Source organism: Musa acuminata, chromosome BXJ3-4 (assembly GCF_036884655.1).
Source record: "Musa acuminata AAA Group cultivar baxijiao chromosome BXJ3-4, Cavendish_Baxijiao_AAA, whole genome shotgun sequence".
Lineage (NCBI taxonomy): Eukaryota > Viridiplantae > Streptophyta > Magnoliopsida > Zingiberales > Musaceae > Musa > Musa acuminata.
Window position 1 is genome coordinate 43,975,175 of NC_088352.1, and position 24,419 is coordinate 43,999,593.

General features: G+C 39.5%; 4 protein-coding genes across 9 annotated transcripts in view; 3 read left to right on the top strand and 1 right to left on the bottom strand.

The window, feature by feature from the left end:
- Positions 1-11,485, bottom strand: part of LOC103982759 (protein CHROMATIN REMODELING 20) — a 31,379-nt gene extending 19,894 nt beyond the window's left edge. For 2 of the 6 annotated variants that reach the window (XM_065148000.1, XM_018825092.2), the window contains exons 1-8: positions 11,317-11,485; positions 9,805-9,833; positions 9,320-9,730; positions 4,652-4,714; positions 4,463-4,558; positions 4,282-4,374; positions 912-1,102; positions 604-847 (exon numbers count right to left, since the gene is read on the bottom strand). In XM_065148000.1, coding sequence (XP_065004072.1) covers positions 604-847; positions 912-1,102; positions 4,282-4,374; positions 4,463-4,558; positions 4,652-4,714; positions 9,320-9,661 — 1,029 coding nt within the window. In that variant the 5' untranslated portion in view covers positions 9,662-9,730; positions 9,805-9,833; positions 11,317-11,485. Of the gene's footprint in view, positions 1-603; positions 848-911; positions 1,103-4,281; positions 4,375-4,462; positions 4,559-4,651; positions 5,364-6,112; positions 8,758-9,319; positions 9,731-9,804; positions 9,834-11,316 lie in introns of those variants that run through there. The other 4 variants (XM_009399771.3, XM_065147998.1, XM_065147997.1 and 1 more) reach the window with 4 other exon arrangements.
- A 2,419-nt stretch (positions 11,486-13,904) lies between these two features.
- Positions 13,905-15,820, top strand: LOC135636320 (ATP synthase gamma chain 1, chloroplastic-like). The gene is made up of 2 exons (XM_065148001.1): positions 13,905-15,216; positions 15,634-15,820. Exon 1 carries the CDS (start codon positions 14,062-14,064, stop codon positions 15,184-15,186), a length of 1,125 nt encoding a protein of 374 aa, XP_065004073.1. The 5' UTR covers positions 13,905-14,061; the 3' UTR covers positions 15,187-15,216; positions 15,634-15,820.
- Positions 15,821-17,755: 1,935 nt separating this feature from the next.
- Positions 17,756-22,530, top strand: LOC103982757 (probable pectate lyase 5). Its single transcript, XM_009399768.3, has 4 exons — positions 17,756-17,952; positions 18,042-18,939; positions 19,026-19,231; positions 22,220-22,530. The coding sequence occupies exons 1-4, from the start codon at positions 17,801-17,803 to the stop codon at positions 22,428-22,430; spliced, it is 1,467 nt and encodes a 488-aa protein (XP_009398043.2). The 5' UTR covers positions 17,756-17,800; the 3' UTR covers positions 22,431-22,530.
- A 653-nt stretch (positions 22,531-23,183) lies between these two features.
- LOC103983442 (thaumatin-like protein 1) lies at positions 23,184-23,771 on the top strand. The gene has a single exon (XM_009400654.2). The coding sequence runs from the start codon at positions 23,184-23,186 to the stop codon at positions 23,769-23,771; it is 588 nt and encodes a 195-aa protein (XP_009398929.2).
- Positions 23,772-24,419: the final 648 nt, after the last annotated feature.

The window sequence follows — 24,419 nt, forward strand, 5'->3', positions numbered from 1 at the left end:
CAACTGGATGGCACCCTCAAAATAGAACTTAAAAGGTTCCATTGACAAAAGTTACCAACTACCAACAAGTTGACAACTACTAGCTGGGGGCTTGTCGGGTTGAAACCATTTACCTTGTCTATAAATTTCCCTGGCAAGGATGTGTTGCTGACCAGCAATTATTGACTGACGATGATGATTCAGCACCTCCACATACCCCAAAGAGAAGAGAGAGGAGATATGTTTCTAGTACATTGCTGATTGTACTTAACAAGAAAATCATAAAACAACCAACACAGTGAAACTTAAAAGTCACAATATAACCACCAACAAGGTGGTTATAATCTGTGGTGAAATTTATTTTAGTTAAACCTCCTTTAATCCTTTTATGCTTCACCTTTCATTTGCTTCCTGCCTAGGCCAATTTTAAAACACTTCTACTTATTTACTATTTCCAACCTCTAAATAAGAGGCACCTACTTAATCTGATAAATACAGAAGGGAAAACATATATTCTCTGATATGTTAAGTATGACCCAATAGTTCTCCAAAACATGCATCTATAGATCAAAAAGTTTATGCATTCATTGTCCTGGACAGCTAGGTAAAGCTCAGATTTTGTACCTCGTTAACTCCAGGCAAATGGAGACCCAAATTTGCAGCTTGTTGGGGAGTACTAGCCATGTAAACGGCCGCCCAGTTATTGCTACCAAATGAGTTACTGTCTGAGAATCGACCAGAATGAATAATCTCATCAAATATCTGCCAATCTTTTTCAGAATTTTCGATGAGATTGTCACCATCTTTGACAGAAAGATTTTTGGCTAAATAGCCACTAGAGCCACTCTCAAGCAGACGACCATGTTTCCTAGGAGAATGAGAAACATTGAACAACCAACGACCAGCAAAACACATGTAAAAACAAGTCTTACCTCCTTACGGGGTGACAGGATTGAAGGTACTGTTCAGCATCTTTAACAGATTGGTTAAGTTCACTAGTTGCCACAGAACCCACCCAGTGAGCCCTTGTTTTCCAAGCTTCGGTACGACATCCACCAGGAACTTGACTTTCTATCCATTTGTAAAGACTAGGGAGCTCAATTCCTGCTCCATCAAGTTGTTCCTGTCACAGGAGCATGTTATAAAGAACTAACAATTATGTTGCTCCCCTAGCTTCAGATACATGACAATGATCGACTGTCGAGTCAAAATTCCAACAATTAAATGTTCCAAAGCTGGCACATAGTTTTACTTAAAGCATAAACTGCATATTCGTTTGCATTATTTGCATTATGATCTAATCATTATCAATTGGATGACCAAATAAGAAGCAAAAAGGAACAGCATCATCCATGATCTAATGGATTATTCTATTTTCAAACTAATTTTGTTAAATGCACTATATCTGAAAGAATTAAAATGCTTCAGATTTTGCAGAACAAAATCATTAACAACAAAGCTAATTCACTAATAAGAATTAGAGGGAAAACACTAGTATGACAATTAATACTATGAAACTAAAACAAAAACATTGTTTTTCCTTCCAGAGCCGAGCGACCTGAGAAAAAAGCAGTGTTTCAAGAACTACATTCTAATTCATGTGTGAAAAGGAGCCGCAAGTTCTGATTTGGATACACTAAAACCTAGCAATTGTGACAAGTGACCTACCATTTCATATCAATATAAAAACTGATTGGTAGAGGCAATATTGTGAAAAGTAGCCGCAAGTTCTGATTTGAATACACTAAAACCTAACAAGTGTGACAAGTGACCTACCATTTCATAACAATATAAAAACTGATTGGTAGAGGCAATATTGTCTTTTTTATCAGTTATCAATAGCATAAGTGTCATCCATCAATGAAGTTGCAGAATCATCAACCTCTGTCATGGTTTTCCCATAAATCATGATCATCTACAATTATCATGTGAATTCTGATAAGACAGTTCATATTTGAAGAAGCAGGTTGGACCCCACAGTTGGTGTACAGAACTGTGATGTAAGGAGAGGAGGTTTTCAACTAAAAATACAATTGGAGAGACTTCTCACTCCAAATCATAGCCAACTCAACCTCATCCACCACAATTGTCTAGTGCTTAAACTGAAGTTATAAACTCTAGCAGGTTTCGATAAAGCATTGCAAAATGCTGTAGACGGTAAGAACTTCACAACAGTCCAAAATTCTCATACCAGGACCTAGTAGTCGAAATAGCTTGTTTTTTCAAGTTATATTATCAAGGTCAACATTCATTTACTCCCTCCAAAAGCACTAAAGCAATTTTTACATTTTCTTACTCTTCCAAAACTTTGAAGTGTCTCAAAAATATTAATCATAATTAAAGGTCATTCACCAGAAAATATAATTCATCTAATGCAGTCTCTCACATAATTTCATATAGTATCATTTTATTTTAATTTTATAGCAATCAAATTAATTTATCTCCAACATCTTATCTAACTTCGTGTCACTTGTTCTAAACAACTTCTAACCAGATAATCTTGAGCACACTTTTCGCTGCATTGAACCAAATTAGACAACCACTGAAAAGAGCAACTACATGTATGTGGCTGCTATGTTCGAATACGACGAGTGTACCTTCCTCAGAAGAATAAAATTGCATCCATCTCTTTGAAAATCTATATCCACACACATATATCCCTCTCCAGTTTATGAAAAGGAAGATCTAAACATCAGGGTTTATATACAGTTTTAACTTTGCAAAGACAAAAAGTCAGCTTAAAAATTATGCATGTCTTTGAGAGAGAGATTAGATTCTTAGCTCAAATATAGCCTTCATATTCAATAACATTATCCATGAAATAACAGAAGTGAAAGTTCTTTCACCTAAGGAAATCAATTTTGTCCGGGTCAGTATGTATCCATCTGTATTTACCGGCCTGAGCCGAAACAGAAACATGGACAGCCCCCATTTCGGGTAGTCCAGTCTGACCTTTTTTTTATAAAAAAAAGAACCCTTTAAAACCACATAAACTAAGGCTCATGTCTCTTCTCTATACGTGCAGAGCCCATGACCCCTTCTCTCTGTACATGTGTCGCCTACCGCTCACCATGGGCTGCTGACCTCGGGTATACTTCCTCCTCTTCTCCTCGTCCTCCACAGCCTTCTCTTCTTCCTCTCCCTCATCATTCCTCCCTCCTCCTCCTCATCCACCTATTCTTGCTTCCTCTACCTCAATCGTCCCCTCTTCTTCCTTCTTCCTCCTCTTCCTCCATTGCCTCTTTTCCCTCCTCCCTCCTCCTCCTCCACCACCTCCTCTTCTTTGTAACTCTTCTCCTTTGGTACACCATTACCGCTCAATACCGGTCCATCCAGGGATCAGTATAATACATTGGTACAAAATTGCAATCCTTGCTCTGACCAAAGACATATATATGTATGAATTGTCATTATGTGCATGATTACTTAATAACTTTTTAAAAAACTAGAAGCAGGAAATGAAACCAAGATTGCTTAAGACATTACATAGGTAGTAGTCACAGCAAAAGCCAACACCTCTACATCATCATACTGAATGCTTTAGTCAGATACATGGTCCAACAAGAATTACTCAAAAACAATTATCTAGAAAAGATTCAACAGTTTGTTCTTTCACCAGAGATATATATATGTATGAATTATCATTACACACATAACTACTTATAAACCTCAAATATTAAAGCACGAAACAAAATCAAGATTGCTTAACACATTAGATAGGTGGTAGTTACAGCCAAAACCAGCAACTGTACGTCATTGGAATAAACACTTCAGTCAGATACATGGTCCAATAAGATTTGCTCAAAAACAATTATCTAGAAAAGATTCATCAGTTTATACATAGCAATAAAAAGCAAAAAACCACATATTCAACCTCAAAAACAAGTTAACAAATCACAAGAGAGGTATAGGAATATTAACCATGGTCAAAGAAATAGTGGAAACTTTGATTTTTCACAAAGATGAAATTCTTCAATTTTTTTTCAAAAAAATTGAAACATAGAGTATCTACCAAGCAAACACCCTATAATAAATCAATCAAGGTCGTCGTACCACGGTATACCACTCGGTACAAACAATACATACCAGTTCGATAGGGAACTAGTATGAGTGGTACATCAGTCAGAATGCTCGGTACAACGCAGTACAGCTTGGTATGTACCATACCGATAGTTAGTCGGTACACTAGTACGAACCGATAAGGGAAACCATGAAATCAATAACATTTTTTTTTCAGCATTATTTAAGAGTTTATGTCAATTTTCTTTTTAATCAATTATCGATATATTAGGGAAAACTTACCAATAGTAGAGCACTCTGAGTCTCTAAATTATCAAGAACATCCTCCCATTCTTCTACGAGTACTTTCATTTCATTTGATACAGCTAATTCCAACTATGAGGAGAAAAACATTAAAAAAATCATAAGCATGTGAGAGAACACACACAATACTGCCCAATAAAGAAACTAAAATGAGAAATACCGCATCCCCATGGAGACTCTCAGCAAGCTCAGATCTTACTTCACGTTCCACTTGGGCAAGTGATTCTTGTTCAAGTGATTCTTGTGCCTCAGCTGCCTAAGAGAAGCATTAAACAACACATAACTGGCACCAACAAGATAAAGAAAAAAAGGAAAAAAAACTCAAGTGTATGATGCAAACAAAACATACCTTGCTCTCAATTTCAAGAAACTCAGCAACAAGTTCTTCAACTTCCGCATCAGTTAAAGGTGCCTGATTAAGCACTTTCATCACCTAATTACTTGTACAAAAGAAATACACGAGAAAATAGCATTCATAAAAGAGAATCCTCACCTGAGAAATGTAAACACAACGATTAGTCAAATCATCACCTTGTCAAAGAAAATTATGAATTAATTCTAGGGCAACCTTTTCAATACCATCTCAGCAACTAATTGGCACAATAAACAAAAAAACAAAGTCACAACAATGTAGCTAACTAATTAAATACAAGCTTCAGATTGATTAATATAGTAATACACTAATAGCTGGAACATAGCAGCTAATAAGACAACAACAAAGAAACCATAAGTCCCAACTATTTGGGATCGGCTACGTAGATCTTTTGCCGTCATTGAGATATGTAAAAAGTCATATGTTTAGTTAAGTTTAGAGTATTTATATCTTTATGTATAGTTTCTATTAAGGTCTTTTTAGGTCTTCCTCTGCCTCTTCTCATACCACTAATATTAATCATTCCACCTTCTCTGACTTTCTAACTACCGCATCCAAAGGTCTCCTAAGCACATACTCATACTATCTTAAATACTTTTATCTCATTTTATCCTCTATCGAAATGATACCTAGTTGTTCATGAACAAAAGTATTTCTTTTTCTATCGTTCATATTAACTCTATACATTCATCTCAACATTCTCATCTCAATAACACAAATTATATATATACATACATATATATACATACATATATATATACATACATACATATATACATACATATATATATATATATATATATATATATATATATATATATATATTGTTTCTTAATTGTCCAACACTCAAATCCTAACACATAGCTAATAAGAAGAATAAAATATTTTATCGATATCAATGGAAGGTAGATCAACAGTTACAGTCCAACTTGATAAGTGCATAATCTAAGCATTTTTCCTCAACTTTCAATAATTCCTAATGTAATAAGATTAATGTGTAACTCGTGTGTAAGACTAGTTACTATTAACCCAATTTGAACACTCATTATCATGTTTTCAGCATAAGCCGATTCAAATCCATCTAGCCAATCAAGATTGGGCTAGCACCACAAACCGAGAAATCAATTCCCAACAAGAATCCATTTAATTCACTCAGAAACAAAAAAAAAAGAAGGTCATGCTCTCGGAGAATGATACAATATAAGAAACAACTGTAATTTGTGAAGAAAGTATATGTCCAAAACAATAACTAATAAGAAGTTAAATAATAGAGGTTCAGAAGTTAGTTGCTTTTTACAACATTTCATGCTCTTATCACTTCAAGGAGGTATTATGTGATTATTTGACAATAAGATACGTAAGTAAGAAAAAGTTAGCATGCTGCACAGGATTCCCACCAACACAAGGTCTAGGGAAGAAGAATGCTTATGCTCATACCAGCAAGGAGGCTGCTTCCATATATCAAGCTTCCACATATCAAATCCTTGACACTCAGGTCATAAAGAAGCAAGCAATCTGTGACGTCAAAGCTTGCCCACCAAGATATAATGGTATAGCAATAACAACAACAACAAAATCATAAAGTCCCAAAGATATGATAGTACTAAACTAAATTTTTCAAGGTGAAGATCAAACAAATTTGTGATTCTATGACCACAAGACTAATAATTGTTTTAGTTACTTGGATAGAATTACGAGCATAGCTAGTAATATCCAAATTGAAGGAATTAATACTAAAATAAATATACTCATCAAAGACTATTTTTCTGTAAATCTGAGGTCTATTATATCTTCCATCAATGCTTTATACAAGTACATATAATGAAGTTCCCAAATTAGCTTAAACTTGAATATACTTCTTTTTTAACAAAAATCATGTCACTGGCCAAATTCAAACAAATAACCATGTAGGTGGCAACCAAATCTACCTTTCTTTGATAACAAGGAACCATTTCTTGATCTTCAGGTTGATAAAGCTAAAAGTCAATACCATTATATTCTCATGTGTGCAACCCCTAATGTTCCCGTGTGAACCACATAAGCTCTAATTTTTTCCAACAAGCCAACAGTTACTGACAACTTATGTCTCTATTCACAAGTCACCTAAACTCTTCCAGTTTAAAAGTGTACCACCTAGCCACTTGGACTTCAATTCCTAATGAAAACATGACATAGATTGGTACCAGCCCCTTATGATATTGGAACTTCAACTTAATTAACAATCATAAGCGAATCAGTTTTTTAGCCTACATTCTTTATCTCAAGTTTCGGATTGAACTAATTCGTTGTCAATAAATGTTGCTTACTTCAACTATGGTCACAATATGCAACAACTAAATCATCATTAGTAAATAAACAAAGTGAGGTCATTCTAATATGGCGAGAGCAAAGGCATCCCTTCATGTCCTGCAAATGCATGTACCCCAAGTCATAATAAGGCCACAATAAGAATGCTCTCCATCAAACAGACAAGAAACACAATCTAGTTCAACAAAAAACACAAGGCTCTTCCTATTACATCACAAAAGAGAACACACTATCAAATGCTATCTAGCTACAAAATTTTGTCTCCAGTCCAGTCAGCTCACTTATAAGTTAAAACACCAATCTGACCCACAAAAAGCCTCAAGGGTTTAATAGTAGGAATGAGTGGCATGCTTGTTTCTATCAGTAACACTCGGGTAGACTGAACTATCAAACAAGACAACAACAAACACCCACCTAATCTCTTCTCCAGCTGGACAATACAGCCATAACACCTTCCGCCCAAGACACATCACACCGACTTTTAATTCAGTTCTACTTCTAACGCTGCTTCTTAGCCTAAAAACAAGGTGAAAGGCATTAGAACTAAATACCAACATGCCTTATGTTTAAAGTTTAAATTGCTTGTAATTGTAAAATTATTTTTCTCTCTTTTTTCAGATTTTTCACCATTGCAACACATTCACCAAAAACATGGTAGTTTCTAATGTTGGACTGACGGCCAAGACTCTGACCTCAACAAAATCCTTGCTCGCAGCATCTTGTCATCTACATTTGTCTTCTAATTTAAGTAATTAAGACCATGGTTGAGACATACATGATCAATCAGCTAGCATTTTCTTTCATGTCTGCCATCAACTTGCTATACAGGTATGCTTAGTTACATATTGTAAGAACCAACTAAAATTTATTTCAGTTATCCTAGGAAAACAATATTAGGAGGTGGCTGAAGTAATTTCAGACTTTGAGGCACAGAAAAAATTGGTCCTTCGAGTAATATTTATTTTTCTGTTGAATTTTGATTGACCGGCTAACATTTTCTTTCATGTCTGCCATCGACTTGCTATAAAGGTATGCTTAGTTACATATTGTAAGAACCAACTCAAATTTATCTTAGTTATTCCTAGGAAAAAAAATACTAAGAGGTGGCTGAAGTAATTTCAGACTTAGGCATCGAAAAAATTGGTCCTTCAATTAACAATTATTTTTCTGTTGAATTTTGGTTGATGTCATCATGACCTAGTGAAACAAAGAATGCTAAAAGGTCCAAGTTTCATATTACTGAGATTAATTTGCAAACATATCTTATTTCAAGAGTAACCAGAAGACTATGAAGTATGATATTCAATCAGCTATGTTGTTAAGAGATGATCGGAATTTGGAAAAAACTGCTGCACTAGCAATATGCATGGAAAAGATTAATACACAAAAAGTGCAACCAAGTTCTCTTCCTACTTATATCCCCATATAGAATTATTTTTTAACTCTTCCTATCTTCCTTTTATTCTTGCTCTGCATTTAGGTTTTTTTATGCATCTTTTATGTCCAACATGTATCATATTGCTGTCAAATCTATTTGCTCTGAATCAGGTAAGACTGATCATCACATCTAAACCAATGACGTAAAAATTGCTGCTTCACAATTCTTAGATACAAAATGCAACCAAATCAACATTACATCAGTAGAAAGTAGAAACTACAGACTTTCAAGGAATGCAACATTACATCAGTGAAAACGGCTGCATCAGTTCCGACCACCAGTCAAATCTAATATTATGAACACACACAATCAGATATATATCACCATTACCACTTCGGATAATAAAAGAGGGAGAAAAAATCTAGAGAAAAAATGGGAAGGGACAGGAGCTGGAAGCTACCATCCTCCTTTATTTCTTCTTTTCTCCTCCTCTCCTCCCAACACCACCTTCAAGTAGAAAAAAAAAAGCCAGCATTCCTCATGCAATTGGAAATGGGTTAGGATGATCTCCTTGTATGACCAGTTAAATTCAGCCTTTAATATACTAAAGTCACACAAGACTTGAAAGAGCTTCAAACCATTCATAATCTCAATTCTTGCAACTATAGGTTCCTGCATTAAATAAATCAGAGTAATTTCCAACTTGTCATCAAGTTGTTATTTCGTCGTCATATAAAATGACAACTTTTTTCAGCAGAACTTTTGACAAAGACTATGAGACAAAAACACCTACACAATTTCATATCAAAAGCATGTAAAATAATAAAGGGATCAAATGTAACTTTCTATTGCATGAACCAATCACAAATGAAGTCTCAACTCTCAACTTTGTTTAAGACAAAATGTAAATAAACAATGAAGTAATTTAAATAAAGATGTCAAAAGGTGTCACAAATCACCTCATTCTTTACTTTGTCATCGTAATCAGATGCTGATGATTGCTCATTATCCGAATCATCAACAAGCATTTCAAAAGAGTCACTTGCCAGATCTTCATCATTATTGACTTTCTCCTCCACCTTTACTTCTACCCCCGATCCACTGCACTCCTTTGGTCCAATGTCACCCTCATCTTTGTTATGTTTCACAATATGAAGGTCTCCTTTTCCATTCTCTTTCAGGTGTACATGGTCATCTTTTTCTTTGTGTTTGTTGTCTATGCACTCTACCTCATTTTCTTCTTCTAACACTACCACTTCCACATCCATCGGTTTTCTTTCTTTGTTTATATGCTCAGCCATCTTTACTCTTTCTTTTGAATTTCCCTGCCTATAGCATCAAACCCCTTTCCATTGATTCATGCTTATTTCCTGTGTAAATCTCAATATCAGACACTACCAGATAAATTGACATAAATTTGATAGCAGACGGCAATCCTACTGACCACATGTCTTGCACTCAAATAACGGAAGACTGCATCACAAAAAAACAAAACATTAAGTTAGATGGATTAGAAAGAGATCGACTAAATTAGGCAAGTGTAACTTGTGAGTAATCACATTAGGGAAAACAGTAAACCACACTAGAAACATCTTAACTCAAAACACTAAGCGCAGACAAATTAACTCAAGACACCGTTCACAGACAAATTAACTTGTGAGTAATCACATTAGGAAAAACAGTAAACCAAACTAGAAAATCGAAGTAAACCAAACAGTAATCACATTAGCAATTTTCACTACAAAAATACCACAAACTACTCGAAGTGAGAGATCTAACTTGCCTAAATAGGTTACTGCATTACAAATAAATCAAGTAAATAGCATAGAAATGTAATACATTTTCACTAACACATATGAAAAGGACAATTAAGCAATAAATTAGCAGCTTTCCTTGTTGATAACTCTAATGAATAAGGAAACAATATCTTGGCTAATAACAAACTCAATAATGGGTAGAATAAATCAGATGAGTGAACCAAGAAAGCTTGGTCAAGATAAAATCTCATCACCCCACATGGTTGAGTGCCATAACCATTAAGGAGATAAATTAGAAATAAAAGCCTATGCTTAACAAGCTTCTGCATTTGAGGGTGTGGATGCTACAGTAAGCAAATTGTACTCTATCATTAAAAATCAACCATAAAAGGCAATGAACTAGGAATTATGTGAAGGGAAGACTCATGGCAGGGGGCAGCATAACCTTGTTTCACTTGTCTGAGACTGAATCACTTGAACTTAACCGATACTAAGGCTTGTAAGATTTCAGTAATTACTAACATAATCGAAAATCAATTGCTAAATAGCTGATTCTTTTTTTGTTGGCTAACAAGTTGTATGCATATCAAGCATGTGGAGAACAATTTGGTCGACCATTAACTCTGGAATGCAAGGAACTAATATAGATGAGTAAAATTCAAGTCCTCGTCAAATTAAATGCTCACTGTTAAGAAGGGTAGAGTTCATCTTACTGAAATCAGAATCTAACAAAATAGCGCAGGAAAATTTCATATGACCTAGAAATGTCTCTGCTTTCCTGTTGAAACAGTAACAGACCTGATTCCCAGTCCTTTTAGGGCAAGTCTTCTGATCACGAAAGGGATGAAACATGAAACAAATAATAAACAGTTCAAAAGTGATTTTTTTTTCTTTTTAAAACCTTCCAGAAAAACATAATACAAAAAGAATCGCATAAACCATTACGATTCCAAACCAACAAGCGTAAACCTAATTTTGTTCATCAGAGAAACACAAGCATCAACAGTCCTAAACAGAAACATCTCAACGGCAACAACAAATCAAAGAAAAAGGCGACTCGTTCAAGCCGAAACCAAGTGTCCAGCCTCAGACCCTCAAGTATTTCAAGAATATTGACAATGCGACCGCGTTCTGGCATGACTGTTAGCACTCCCTCGATCGCAAGCAAAAGCGGACTAGGGTTAAAGAACGAGACTTACCGGGACGAGCCAGGGTTCGGAGGCAAGCGGAGGGTGAAGGACTCCGGTGCGACGCCGAAGAATTCTTCCCCTTAGCTTGTTTCCTTTGCGCTTTTCCTTTCTTTTCTTTAGACGACGGGAAGGGAGACCGAGGCGAAAGCTGATGAGTTGCGAGGGTAGACAAGGCACTTCGCCCCCGAACGATCTTTTACCTGATGGCGTAAACGATGGGAGGGTGTTTCGGGAATGGCGTTGGGCCGTAGGCTCGACCGAACGGTGGCTTGGCCCGGTTCAAACGTCCATTAAATGGTCCACCCAAATCTATGTTGCTGTGATGGATTGCTTGTGGGCTGAATACTCCCATTAAATATCTCTAAAATCTCAGGAAAACAACGCATATAAAACTTGAGACTCCTTTGAATTCTATGCGAGGATGAGAGATAGCAATGCTACCAATAACAATGATCTTGTTTGTGCAATATCCTAACATATAGATTTTTATTTATTTATTTTTTAGAAAAAAACATTTCTAGCAAATTTCTTGATGGGAGATAATCATGTGATAGCATAGTTAAATGTCATAACATTTAATTATTTTTATTTTTGTTTTTATATTTTTTTAACTTCCAATTATAATTATATATATATATATATATATATATATATATATATATATATATATAACTATGAGCTAGTCAAATTTAGGGAATGATGAAAACATTCAAATAAAATATTATCCAATATCTCATATGAAAACAATTCAAGAGATTGGAATTAGGTATTTAAGATTGGGAGTAGATAGAAAATCCAATTTAGGATTGATTGTAATATTGTTTATGATTTATATCACAAATAAAACTAATTTTCTTATTGTTTCTCGTGTTAATGATTTTGAGCTAATATAGTTTATTACAAGTTTAGATGTCGATAGGCAAGTTAATTCAATAAAACAATATATATAATAGGGAGTATTTTGAGAATCAATCTCATTTTTCAATTAGTCACGGTAAAAACATTGGCACGAACGAAAATGACTGAGTCATCTCCCATCGAACAATGATACGGGGGTGGTTACGATCTGTCGACCCTCGTGAATAATAATCCATGAGAGATCGTTCGGATTGGCCCCATTGGTCTAGGTGGACAACGATCCATGGGAGATCATTTGAGTTTATCATCTCTTCTATTAGTTTCTAGGGGTAATAATTCATGGGAATTCATTCGAACTTAACGTCCTCATAGATAAAATGCCTAAAGGGGATATTAAGGCTACTATAGAAGATCCTCCCAAGCCAATCAGATATAAAAATTGACTCCCCCGACATCGACCTAAGAGTCGGATATTTTTTCAAAAACATCTCACACTCTATGCAACCTCTTGAATTAACCTGTGCATCGGTTGGGTTAAGTTGGGAAACTTCTCCCAACATTGACATTTATGCAAGAATCTATCGAGAAACCAAATTCAACCTCAACTCGATCTCGATACTATATCAGATAGGTCAAGATAGGTCAAGGTTTACAAATATCATCTTGGAGCCACCTCAATCACACCAAAGCCACCACAAGGGTTTTTCGAATATTTTTTCACTTTTGAGTTATCGAGTTTGACTCAACTGATGACATGTCTCAATAAAAAAATTATACGGGATAAGATTCTTTATGCTGAAGTTAGCATAATAGATGATTCAAAATGAAAAATGATATATACTAAAATCGCTCAAGAGAATTTAAAGAGTAAAAGAAATCATTAGAGTTATCATTGAAAAGGACATTAATCAACAAAATTCACTTCCCATTGACATGATCGTAAAATGATGATACGAGGAACAACTTATCTGATTGCATATTAATCAGATAGAACTAAAGATTCAATCTGATTTACGTTTCAGCATATGATTAGACGATTTGAATTGGTTGAGTTCAAAGTAAATGTCTAGATGTGTGAATCATTTTTTTCCTCTAAAAGAAGGGTATAATTAGAGAAGCTACTATGGTTGTTAGACACAACATAATAATAATAATAAGTCAATTTCATTTTTCTTCTATTGTGAATTAGGACTCCAAAAGACTTACCAATTAAATATGATTAATTACATATTATCTATATAGTCAGAGATATTTAGCATCTTGTTTTTTATAATTTTAAAAATTATATTAAGATAGATATATGTATTTATGAAAGTAAAATATTTAAAAAAATTTCATTGAGTATATATTAACTTTACCTCACTTCGATTTATTACCAATATAGTATTTTCATTGTTAGAGTTAACGAAACGAGAAGAAACAAAATTAAATATTTTATATTTATATATAAAAGAATTTCAATATAATATTTAAAAATATAAAGATCGAAATAATATAATTAATTATAGAGATAATATATAATTAGTCTAATTAAACAACGATGCCCTTATTATTATTATAATATATTAAAAAATCAAAGAACAAAATCAACAAAAATCCATGACCACCGCACACCACATACCCTACACTCTCACAACACCACATTAAAAGCTTCAAAAAAATAAAAGAAAAAAAGATGGGGATTGTTCCTCGAGCACGAGCTTTCCATCAATCAAATTCTCCCCTTATCTCCCACCCAATCCAAACCCCCTTCCCTCCCACCGCTCATTTCTTCCTCACCATCCACCCATCCAACGAGGGATCACCGAACAAAGAAGAGAGGAGGCTTCCTCTACCCCTTCTCCTCCTCCTCCTCCTCTTCCTAGACCACTCATCTTCTTACTGTCATCGACAAGCATGGCTTGCTCCAATCTTGCCACAACGTGGGCTTCCCCTAAGCCGTCAGACCACACCCACCTCTCCTCGCGCGCCTTCCTTGCCCCCTCCCGCCTCCTCTTCGCCCCGGCCTCGGCGTCCTCCCCGCGCCCGCCGCCCTCCACCGCCGTCTACTGCGGCCTCCGCGAGCTCCGCGGCCGCATCGACTCCGTCAAGAACACTCAGAAGATCACGGAGGCCATGAAGCTGGTGGCGGCCGCCAAGGTCCGCCGCGCCCAGGAGGCCGTCGTCAGTGGCCGCCCCTTCTCCGAGTCCCTTGTCGAGGTACTCTACAACATTAACGAGCAGCTGCAGACGGAGGACGTGGACGTGCCCCTCACCCGCGTCCGCCCCGTCCGCAAGATCGCCCTCGTGGTGGTCACCGGCGACCGCGGCCTCTGCGGAGGCTTCAACAACTATATCATCAAGAAGGCAGAGCAGCGCAGGGCGGAGCTCTCCGCCCTCGGCATCGCCTCCACTGTCATCAGCGTGGGGAAGAAGGGCAACACCTACTTCCAGCGCCGCCCCTACATCCCCGTTGACCGATTCCTCGAGGTCGGCAGCCTGCCCACCACCAAAGAGGCGCAGGCCATCGCCGACGACGTGTTCTCCCTCTTCGTCAGCGAGGATGTCGACAAGGTGGAGCTCCTCTACACCAAGTTCGTCTCCCTCGTCAAGTCCGACCCCGTCATCCACACCCTTCTCCCCCTCTCCCCCAAGGGCGAGATCTGCGACGTCAACGGTGTCTGCGTCGACGCCGCCGAGGACGAGCTCTTCCGCCTCACCACCAAGGAGGGGAAGCTCACGGTCGAACGGGAGACAGTGCGCACCCCGACCCCTGCCTTCTCGCCCATCCTGCAGTTCGAGCAGGACCCGGTGCAGATCCTCGACGCGCTGCTGCCCCTGTACCTCAACAGCCAGATACTTAGGGCACTGCAGGAGTCGCTGGCGAGCGAGCTCGCCGCCAGAATGACCGCCATGAGCAACGCCACCGACAACGCCATGGAGCTGAAGAGGACCCTCTCGACACTCTACAACCGGGAGCGGCAGGCCAAGATCACCGGGGAGATATTGGAGATCGTCGCCGGCGCTGAAGCCCTCACATGATCCATCTGTTCCAGGACTTCGTTGCCTCAGGTGTTGCTCCTTCTTCTTCTGTTGCAAGTCATGTTTTTGATACATTTAACGGTGTGCTGCATGATTATTCATTCCCAAATGTTGGTATTCTAATAATATGATTCTATGATAGAAGATGTCAATGCAACTATGAGATCACGAAGGATAAATATATATCATCGACTTTGTTATTATTTTTTCATCTTTTTTCTGATTAAATTCATCATTTAGTTCTGATAATTATGAGGATCAACAAGCATGGACAACTAAACTTGCATATGAGATCTATTAAAGATTAGTGAAAACAAATCCCAAAAAACTTGCCATTTGGACTAAAAGAATCATACAACATCTTGTAGTAATGATACCACTGATATGTTAGCTCTATTATTGGACCTTAATACTTGGGGATGAAGTTAGCATGCTGTGCTTCCCCAGGGCAAACCCTCAATTGGAGCTACACAGGCATGTGGTTCTTTCTCAAAAGGTATATTGTGTGTCATTATTTGTGTTCTGGTTTCTTCAATATTTTGTAATGATTTCGTTCATCATGTTGTTCAAGAAACCTAGCATCTGATTGTGCTGGAAAAAAAATAAATGACTGTAGGTTTTATTGTCCCTTGTATCGACAACTTTTATATGTGAGAATGACATCTATCTGTAGTTCATGTGAAATAATATTTCTTGCACCTATTGAAAACAATGGAGGGAAGCCAGGATAGGATGCAATGTCAACAAAAAAAGGTCTGAAGTAGATTATCTGCATTTTGAGTTGTCACTGATGATTTTGGGCTTCTACTGAATTAACTTGTGGCACACTACAATAAGCCTAAACACTAACTGGTTAAATGTATATTCGTGATCACATTGGACCTTCTTTTTGCATCAGTTCTGAAATGAACTGCACAAATTGCCCTGGAACTGCCAAGAAGAGCTTATATTGTGTTGTTCCTGCACACAATTGCTTTTCCAAACCAGTTCCTTGTAATTTATGGAAATGCATGAACTCTTTCTCCTGAACCATTATTGATCAATCCATCAGCATTGATATTGTCACTATCTCATGCAACACAACAGAGCCCAGACAGATTTGTCCTGTCAATATGAGAAAGAGAGAAATACTTTTCAAAATGATTCCTTATTCCACTGGTATCAATCTGGTAATCAGTGCTGAGAGAGTTAACCGAATAATAATAGATAGATCAGTAATCCACTAGTCTTAATCAGGTACTCTTTGTTTGAACACCAGCCCACAAACTCTCCCAGTCTTTTTTACCAGAATAGTACACCTGATTTAGATCAACTTAGTGCATGCAGAGTTGCAAACATGACATCCACAGTTGATCCATCACCCCACAATTATCCACCTGGAAGAACAGAATCCTTGCACAGGGGACAGTAGATCATGGCCACCACTTGTGAACTGGTTGCCATACTTCCATGAGACTCTAATGATTCGTAGCGGAAGTTTGATTGGATGTAGGGGAGAAAGAAAAAAAGATCAGGGTTTTGAGAGGAAGGAGAATATGTTCTGCCTCATATGAATCCAACTTTGTAGGAACTCCTTTCTAGTGCAAGTTCTAAGACCTCCTACCAGTCATACAAAGCTGCATACAGTTCATTTCTCCAAAGCCCATGTTACCTGTGTAGAAAAGGAAGCTGAAACCATGAACTCCACAGAAGAAAGGTGCATTCCAGTGTACTTACTTAGCTGTCTGAAAACATATTTTATGAATCTTATTGTTCTATAATTATGAGTTGTGGTGAGTTATGGTCAGATATAGCTTTTTCTTCTGTTCTGAGTCGTGGATGAAGCAATGGCATGTCCAGGTCTGTGTTTGAACCATATGCTTCTAGTTAAGAAGGCAGACATAGGCCAAGACATTTATGAGCAAAGCAAGACGAAGATGAGTTACACAAAGCAAGCAAATGATGCTGGTTGAGAACATGAAGAGAATTGAATGACATTTTAATGTAGAGTCAATCTGTATAGCTACTCTAATTTTTCTCCTGAAGCACACATTTTATATAGTGACATAAATCATTCATCTCCTAGACATAGATTTAACATTTCATGTACAACCACTATATCAAATTAGCTTTGGGCAATCATCTGCTAAGCTATAAAGTGAAGGTGGCATACCTAGTGATGTCATGTGAAAATTAACATTGGTTTCGGAAAACACACACAGAGGTTATGAAGATCATATCGAACTCACTTAGAAATAGGTTAAATAAATCAACGAGCCAGCCATCATAAATGGTTTAGCCAAGTCTTTTGTGACACAGCAAGAGGAGTAAAAGCTAAAATAGAGAGCAGCTGACGAAGTATCAGAAACTGTGTTACATCGATTGTCCATGAGATATGCCTGAGATCTTTTCTCTTCAGTGAATGCGGGTGAGATGAAGCACTCCCAAGCCGTCGTCCCTCATCGCATCAAAACCATTATTCTTATTTTTTTTCCCTTTCTCATAAGTAATTAAAGATTTCCCATATCCAATTTTTATTATTATTATAAATAACCCCACCCCCACTCCCATTCCGCCCAAATCCGCCTATTGCAGCTCGCTTCGCTATCGCTCCCTCTTCCCACCACCACCAACCATGCTCCTCCACCACCGCCATCGCCTTCCCGCCCACATTCTCCTTTTCTTGCTCTCATTCCCTCTCTTGACGGCCGCATCGCCCTTTCCCAACTCCTCCCTGCATCTCGACGCTCACCGCGACCCCGATTCCGTCGCCCGCGAGGTCCAGAGGTAACCCTTTCCTCACAACGCCTGCTCTCTTCACTGTCTCCTTGCTCTCGGTTGCGGGCATTGTCATGGCCGTTTCGACGCTGTTTCAGGCAGGTGGAGTTCTCCCACCGGCGTGCCCTCCTGGCCGCGGGCGCCAAGGACCAGTGCGTCACCGGCAACCCCGTTGATGACTGCTGGCGGTGCTCCGGCTCGGACTGGCGGCAGGACCGGCAGCGACTCGCGGACTGCGGCATCGGCTTCGGCCGCGATGCCCTGGGGGGGAAGGGCGGGCCGATCTACGTGGTGACGGACCCGTCGGATCGCGACCCGGTGAATCCCGCCGCGGGCACCCTCCGGTACGGCGCCATCCAGGAGGGGCCCCTGTGGATCACCTTCGCCCGCGACATGACCATCCGCCTCAACGAGGAGCTGCTGGTGAACAGCTTCAAGACCATCGACGGCCGTGGCGCCGTGGTCCACATCGCCGGCGGCGCCTGCATCACCCTTCAGTACGTCTCCAATATCATCATCCACAACGTGCACGTCCACCACTGCGTCCCCGCGGGCGAGGCCAACGTGCGCTCCTCCCCCACCCACTACGGCTGGCGCACCCGGTCCGACGGCGACGGCATCTCCATCTACAGCGGGCGCAAGATCTGGGTGGACCACTGCGCGCTGTCCTACTGCGCCGACGGGCTCATCGACGCCGTCATGGGCTCCACCGGGATTACCATCTCCAACAATCACTTCTCGCACCACAATGAGGTGATGCTGCTGGGTCACAGCGACGACTACCTGCCGGACTCGGGGATGCAGGTGACCATCGCGTTCAACCGGTTCGGGGAGGAGCTGGTGCAGCGGATGCCTCGTTGCCGGCGCGGTTACTTCCACGTTGTGAACAACGACTTCATGGCGTGGCAGATGTACGCCATCGGCGGCAGTGCCAACCCCACCATCAACAGCCAGGGCAACCGCTACATCGCCCCCACCAACCCCGGCGCCAAAGAGGCAAGTCAATCCAAGTCTTGCCTCCTCCTCCTCCCTGCATCTCTGCTTCGTAGTTAAAATCTTGATGGAGGAACAACGTCGAACAGGTGACGAAGAGGGTGGACACGGAGGAAAGCGACTGGAGCGGGTGGAACTGGCGGACGGAGGGGGACGTGATGGTGAACGGAGCGTTCTTCGTGGCGTCCGGGCAGGGGCTTGAGGCCAAGTACGCCAAGGCCTGGAGCGTCGAACCCAAGTCCGCGGCGCTCATCGACCAGCTCACCGGCAACGCGGGCGTCCTCGGTGGGCCCAGGTAACAACACCCCCCTCTCTCCCGGCATTGGCTTCTATACCTTGCCCTTCGGCTCATCCATCCCCTTCGGGTCATCCCTTTCCTGGGGCTTCGTTTCTCTTGTATGTGTGGGTGCACATAGCGTCTCGTACCCATCCCTCTTGGCCAGCTGGACGGCATAGAACACGATTAGCGAGGGTAAATGGGATGGGCGAATCAGCCGTTGCTACCCAAACACACAACTCTTTAGCCTCCAATTCGGACACGACACACAGCTGTTCGGTGGTCCGGTCAAGAACCAGAAAAAACTCTGGGCTTGTGGTGCCCCAGTTTTGTCCTGTGCTTATCTCACATCAGCCTTACTCTGCCTTTTAGCCTCACTGCTTTGGACTCGGGACCAATCGGTCATCGGTAACTTCACACTTCCCAGTGTACTTTAGTCCACCCGCCCGCTCTCATCTTCTGCGTGCTGTCGAGGGAGGGAAATGTCCTCTCGGCGAGACAGAATAATCGAATCCAGTGTCCTTTAGGGTATGCTTTTGCTCTTTATTTAAAGTATCGACGGTAAGCCCATAAAGTCTTCTGAGATTTAGGGGGAAAAGCTGTATATTTTCCCACGCGCTCTGACGCTTTAGGCTTACATTCTGTATTATGGTATACATATACCATAAGTATATTTTACATTATAGATCAATACTAAAATTTATGTATTAGGTAAAGAAACGAGTACTGAATTCTTAAGCTTGTATGTTACTTAGAAACAGGTCAGCCTATGAGTTCTACGATTTGTACCATATTTAAAAACATCATAGTTGTTGATAAAACATGATGAACAAAGATAAACTAGAATTAGTTTGAGATTATTTGTGTTAGGTAAATAATCTTGAGTAACTATAAACGAAAGTGACCTATATTAGCTTACAAGTCTATGGATAACTTATTAAAGAACATAAAACAGTGTTGCCTGTGGGACCATCTCTGCCTCTAAGACAGGTAAGGCTGCAGTGTCCAGGAAAAAATGGATCGTCCCAGAAAGAATAGAATACAGAGAGGTGAGAAGGGCTTAAATTTATTGGCACTAATTTATAGTTTGATAAAATGGAACACTCACTGTAGCTACAAGGTTTGCATATTATAAAAAAAAATTGAAAAGAAGACAAATGTCTCAGTAACGTTCCACAAGAAAGTATTCTTTTCTCTGAGACGTTGAGGTCTTCAGGCTCCATCGATGCATGTGAGCATGGTTTCCTTTAAGAATCTTTTTAGGGACCACATGGTCCGCGCATGTTGGTCCGAATTACACGAACTTGTCCTCAGGGTGGGAAAAATGTTGTCTGGTGGAGTTTTCAATGCAGTAAGTGTTGAAGGAAGTTGTTAGTTTCCCATTGTCAAAAGATATAGACTGATTAGTTTTTGCAAAAGCTGAATGCTTAACCAGTTTTGCTAGGAGGGAAAAAATATGTCTCCCATCTTTGACTCTTGTTGGGAAATGAATCTATTTGTTTTCCTTCTACATGGGTCTCGAGGGATAAAGGTGGGGGTCTTGTGGTGTAGTTTGCCTAATCTTATGTGAGATGTACTTCTCATGATTTAGCAAGAAGTCGACAGAAGAAGCTAATCACTTGTTTCTCTTGGAAAATGCTACTTGGACTAAATCGTTGTGGAGATTATATTGTCACTTATATATCTGATGTGTGGGATCCGCACATAAGATCTATCTGTGAGGCTAACAGCACTCCTCACAGTTTATCCAAGTTGAGCATCCATTTTCTTTAGATGGAGGCCTTTTCTGCTTCCATTCTCAATGTCTCATTTATTACAGGCGAAACCGACAAAAATTGCAACTTTGAACAAAGTGTAGAGTTAATTGATTAAATAGATGGTATGTCTCGACTTGGAAGCCTTTAGAAAAGAGAATAGAAAAGACACTAACTCACTAAGGATCTTGTTTGTTCCTCCTTATTTTTTTCAAGTGAGTATTCGCCATAATGATCTAAGTAATTTTCAGTTACTTGATTGCATTATTTAACTGTATATTTTTATTGGTGTTTCTAAGCTAGATCTCTGTAAAAAGCATATATAGTTTATTCACATATCATGGAATCCATGCTTAGGTACAAATCCTATCCAATATAAATTTTGTTGTAGATTAAGTTTCCATATCCAGAATCCTTTGGTTCGGTGTAGCCACACTATACTTCAAACCTCCACATTCACTATGTAAGTTGTAAAAGAATTGCTTTTCTTTTTTTGCAAAGGATAAGGAGCGAAGTGGGATTCGAGGTTGAAGTCTTTACTAAGTTAAACATTGCTTTTTTATCTTATATGCACTACACAAAGCTAGATTAATAATAAATTAGATCAATCTGGTAAGTGCAGTGGAATTACATGAAAGGTTGCAGAATTCCACATTCATTTATCAAGTTGTTTTGAAACCTGTGGTGTGTTTCTAGTTACGATCCCATCTTGTTGTGAGTTATAACAACAACTCATCCAGAAAATTACCAAACTGTGCTTGCCTCAATGACTTAATTTAGCACTCGTTGATCTAGTGTTTTGCTTTCCGCAGGCGATTTGCAATTTATCTTGCTTGTTTGAAATGTTTTCAAGTAATAATATTGTTAGAATTATTACTCATTATGATTCAAGTTAATTAGTCTCTGTTGCATGGTTGGATCTGTGTATAAAAAAATGAACATGTAAAACCTTGAGTTAACTGGTACTGTAACTTGTCCTATGATCATAGCTCATTCAGCCTTCTTAGGTGGGGTTAATTGGCGGAAGAAGACAATGACCAATAGCCTAGTTTCTAAGCTTCAATCACATGGAAAGGAACATGATTAGAACAGTAAACTCCAAATATATTTATCTACCCTGGTGCATTGCGAAACTGAGAAACGAGCTCTTGTCTGAAGAGAATCTAATCTAACATGCTGCTTATATAATGAATGCACTTGTGCTGCAGTGAGAGATGATAGAGGATAATAATGTGTGCTTCTGATGGGACAGGGACAACAGCGTGGGGCCGGGGAACTCCGGAGTCAACTATGTTGGGTCCGCCACCACTCAAGACGGTGGCGAAGGCGGATATGGGTCCCTTGGTATGGTGTTTGCAAGCGTCGCGCCACCGCCATCTGCTCCGCCAATCTTCTCCTCCGTCAGTATCTTCTTGTCTCTCTATTTAATTGTCGCAGCTCTCTTCTCTCTTTGTAGACCCTGAAGCTGAAATAGAAAAGCGTTGTTGTTTCGGAAGATCAAAAAAATGCAGATGTAAATGATTCTCTTGTAGTTTGATCTAATTGCCATCACAGTTCTCTACATATATCTTTCAAGGGATTAATCCATATACAGCTTAAATTGATAGGTCAATTAGAAATGGATTATAATATTTGGTATGAACAAATCTATAAGATAGATTTTGAAGAATTATTAACCCACTAACATCGCACATTTTTGTCTACACATGGGAGATGTATTGACATCAAATCTGCCTAAAGCTATCCACAACACGTTTGCTCCAAAATCAAGGTTGAAATATTATGGATTTCCATGTATAAATTTATCGTGTTTGCTGATCGACATCCATATTTTGCATGCCTACCAAACAAAAATAATCTTCAAGGATTCACGCCGAAATTACTTGACGCTTTCGAAAGGGTCATCCCCTCTCTCCTATTCGACCGACCGCTTATGGTCTCTTCATATCCATCATGCAACAAAACCATGTCAGGGGGGAGACGATCATTGTCGAGCTACCTCCTCCTCCTCCTTCTGTTTGCCTCTGGTTAGTGTCATTTAAATGCTACGTCAATCTATTTGATGCAAGTCTCTTCTCCCATTGAAACCTGAACTGGTAGTTTCCAATAAAAGCTCACCTTTTCTCTTGCGTTTCTCGTCTGGAGGAGCAAACGCGAGGCGATTCATCGTGGACAATCAATGTAGCTACTCAATCTGGCTCGGCTCCATCCCCTCCATGGGCCTGGGAGATTTCCAAGTCGAGCCAGGCACCGTCATGTACAACTTCGCCGACGACGGGTGGCGCGGCCGGCTGTGGCTCCGCACCCACTGCACCACCGACAACCACGGCATCTTCTCGTGCCTCACCGGAGACTGCGGTTCCGAGGTACAGTCGTGCGAGGGGAAGCCGGCCAAGGCGCCCGTCACCCTCCTCGACTTCCTCAACTTCAGCGGCAACGACACCCAGTACACCTACGACGTCAGCCTCATGCACGGCTTCAACGTGCCCGCCATGGTGTACCCGCAGAACTCCTCGTGTGAGCCGACGGGGTGCCCGGCCGACATCAACGCCATCTGCCCCAGCGACCTCCGGGTGAAGGACTCCGCCGGGAACACCATCGCCTGCAACAGCGCGTGCGACGCCTACCGAGACCCGAAGCTGTGCTGCATCAACGAGTACGGCAGCCGCGCCAAGTGCCAACCTTCGTCGCAGGCGAAGGTCTTCATGCAGTCGTGTCCTTTGGCGCACACATGGACGTACGACGGCAGGGCCTTCGCTTGCTGGGGGTCGGACTTCAACATCACCTTATGCCCCAAAGTTTAGGGTTATATTGGATTGATCACCCTATCATAATGGTTCAATTATTGGGATTAATATTTAGTTAAAGCATGAAAATTTTCCTGTCAATTTAGTTGGGATTGGAGTTTATTTATTAGATTGATTACTCATCGATCTCGATTTTTTTTTTGCAATATTGACTCAATTTCTACCCAAAAGTGTCACTTTGATTTTATTATGACTGTATATAATGTAAACTTGTCCTTATAAAATATAATATAATATAATATATCCCTTCAATATTAAAATCCTTCATTGACTTTAATATCCATCCCAAACACCAAATAATTCATTTTGATTAACGAATTAAATAAATAAATATTCATAAAATTTTAACAACATAATCAGTTTTTAAAAGAAATTTTATGTAAACCAAAATTTTAATCAATGGTCCACTTATTGTATGATACTTTATGTGCATGTTTTAAAGCTTTGAAGGAATATACATACTAAACCCAAAATTTGAGGGATAAATATAGAATTTAATAGCCTTGAGGAGATATATCTGTAATTTATTGAAATATACCTAAACAAATTTTGTCATGAAAGCATTAACATTATCATGTAGTTGACATTAATTTCTTAAATTAGTCAAGTATATAAAAAATAAATGAGGTTCCAAAAAGGAAGAAG

Coding starts and splice junctions, on each gene's coding strand:
- LOC135636320 (XM_065148001.1), top strand. CDS start 14,062: ATGGCTTGCTCCAATCTTGCCACAACGTGGGCTTCCCCTAAGCCGTCA.
- LOC103982757 (XM_009399768.3), top strand. CDS start 17,801: ATGCTCCTCCACCACCGCCATCGCCTTCCCGCCCACATTCTCCTTTTC. Junction 18,940..19,025: donor CCAACCCCGGCGCCAAAGAG/GCAAGTCAATCC, acceptor AACGTCGAACAG/GTGACGAAGAGGGTGGACAC. Junction 19,232..22,219: donor GGCGTCCTCGGTGGGCCCAG/GTAACAACACCC, acceptor CTGATGGGACAG/GGACAACAGCGTGGGGCCGG.
- LOC103983442 (XM_009400654.2), top strand. CDS start 23,184: ATGGGCCTGGGAGATTTCCAAGTCGAGCCAGGCACCGTCATGTACAAC.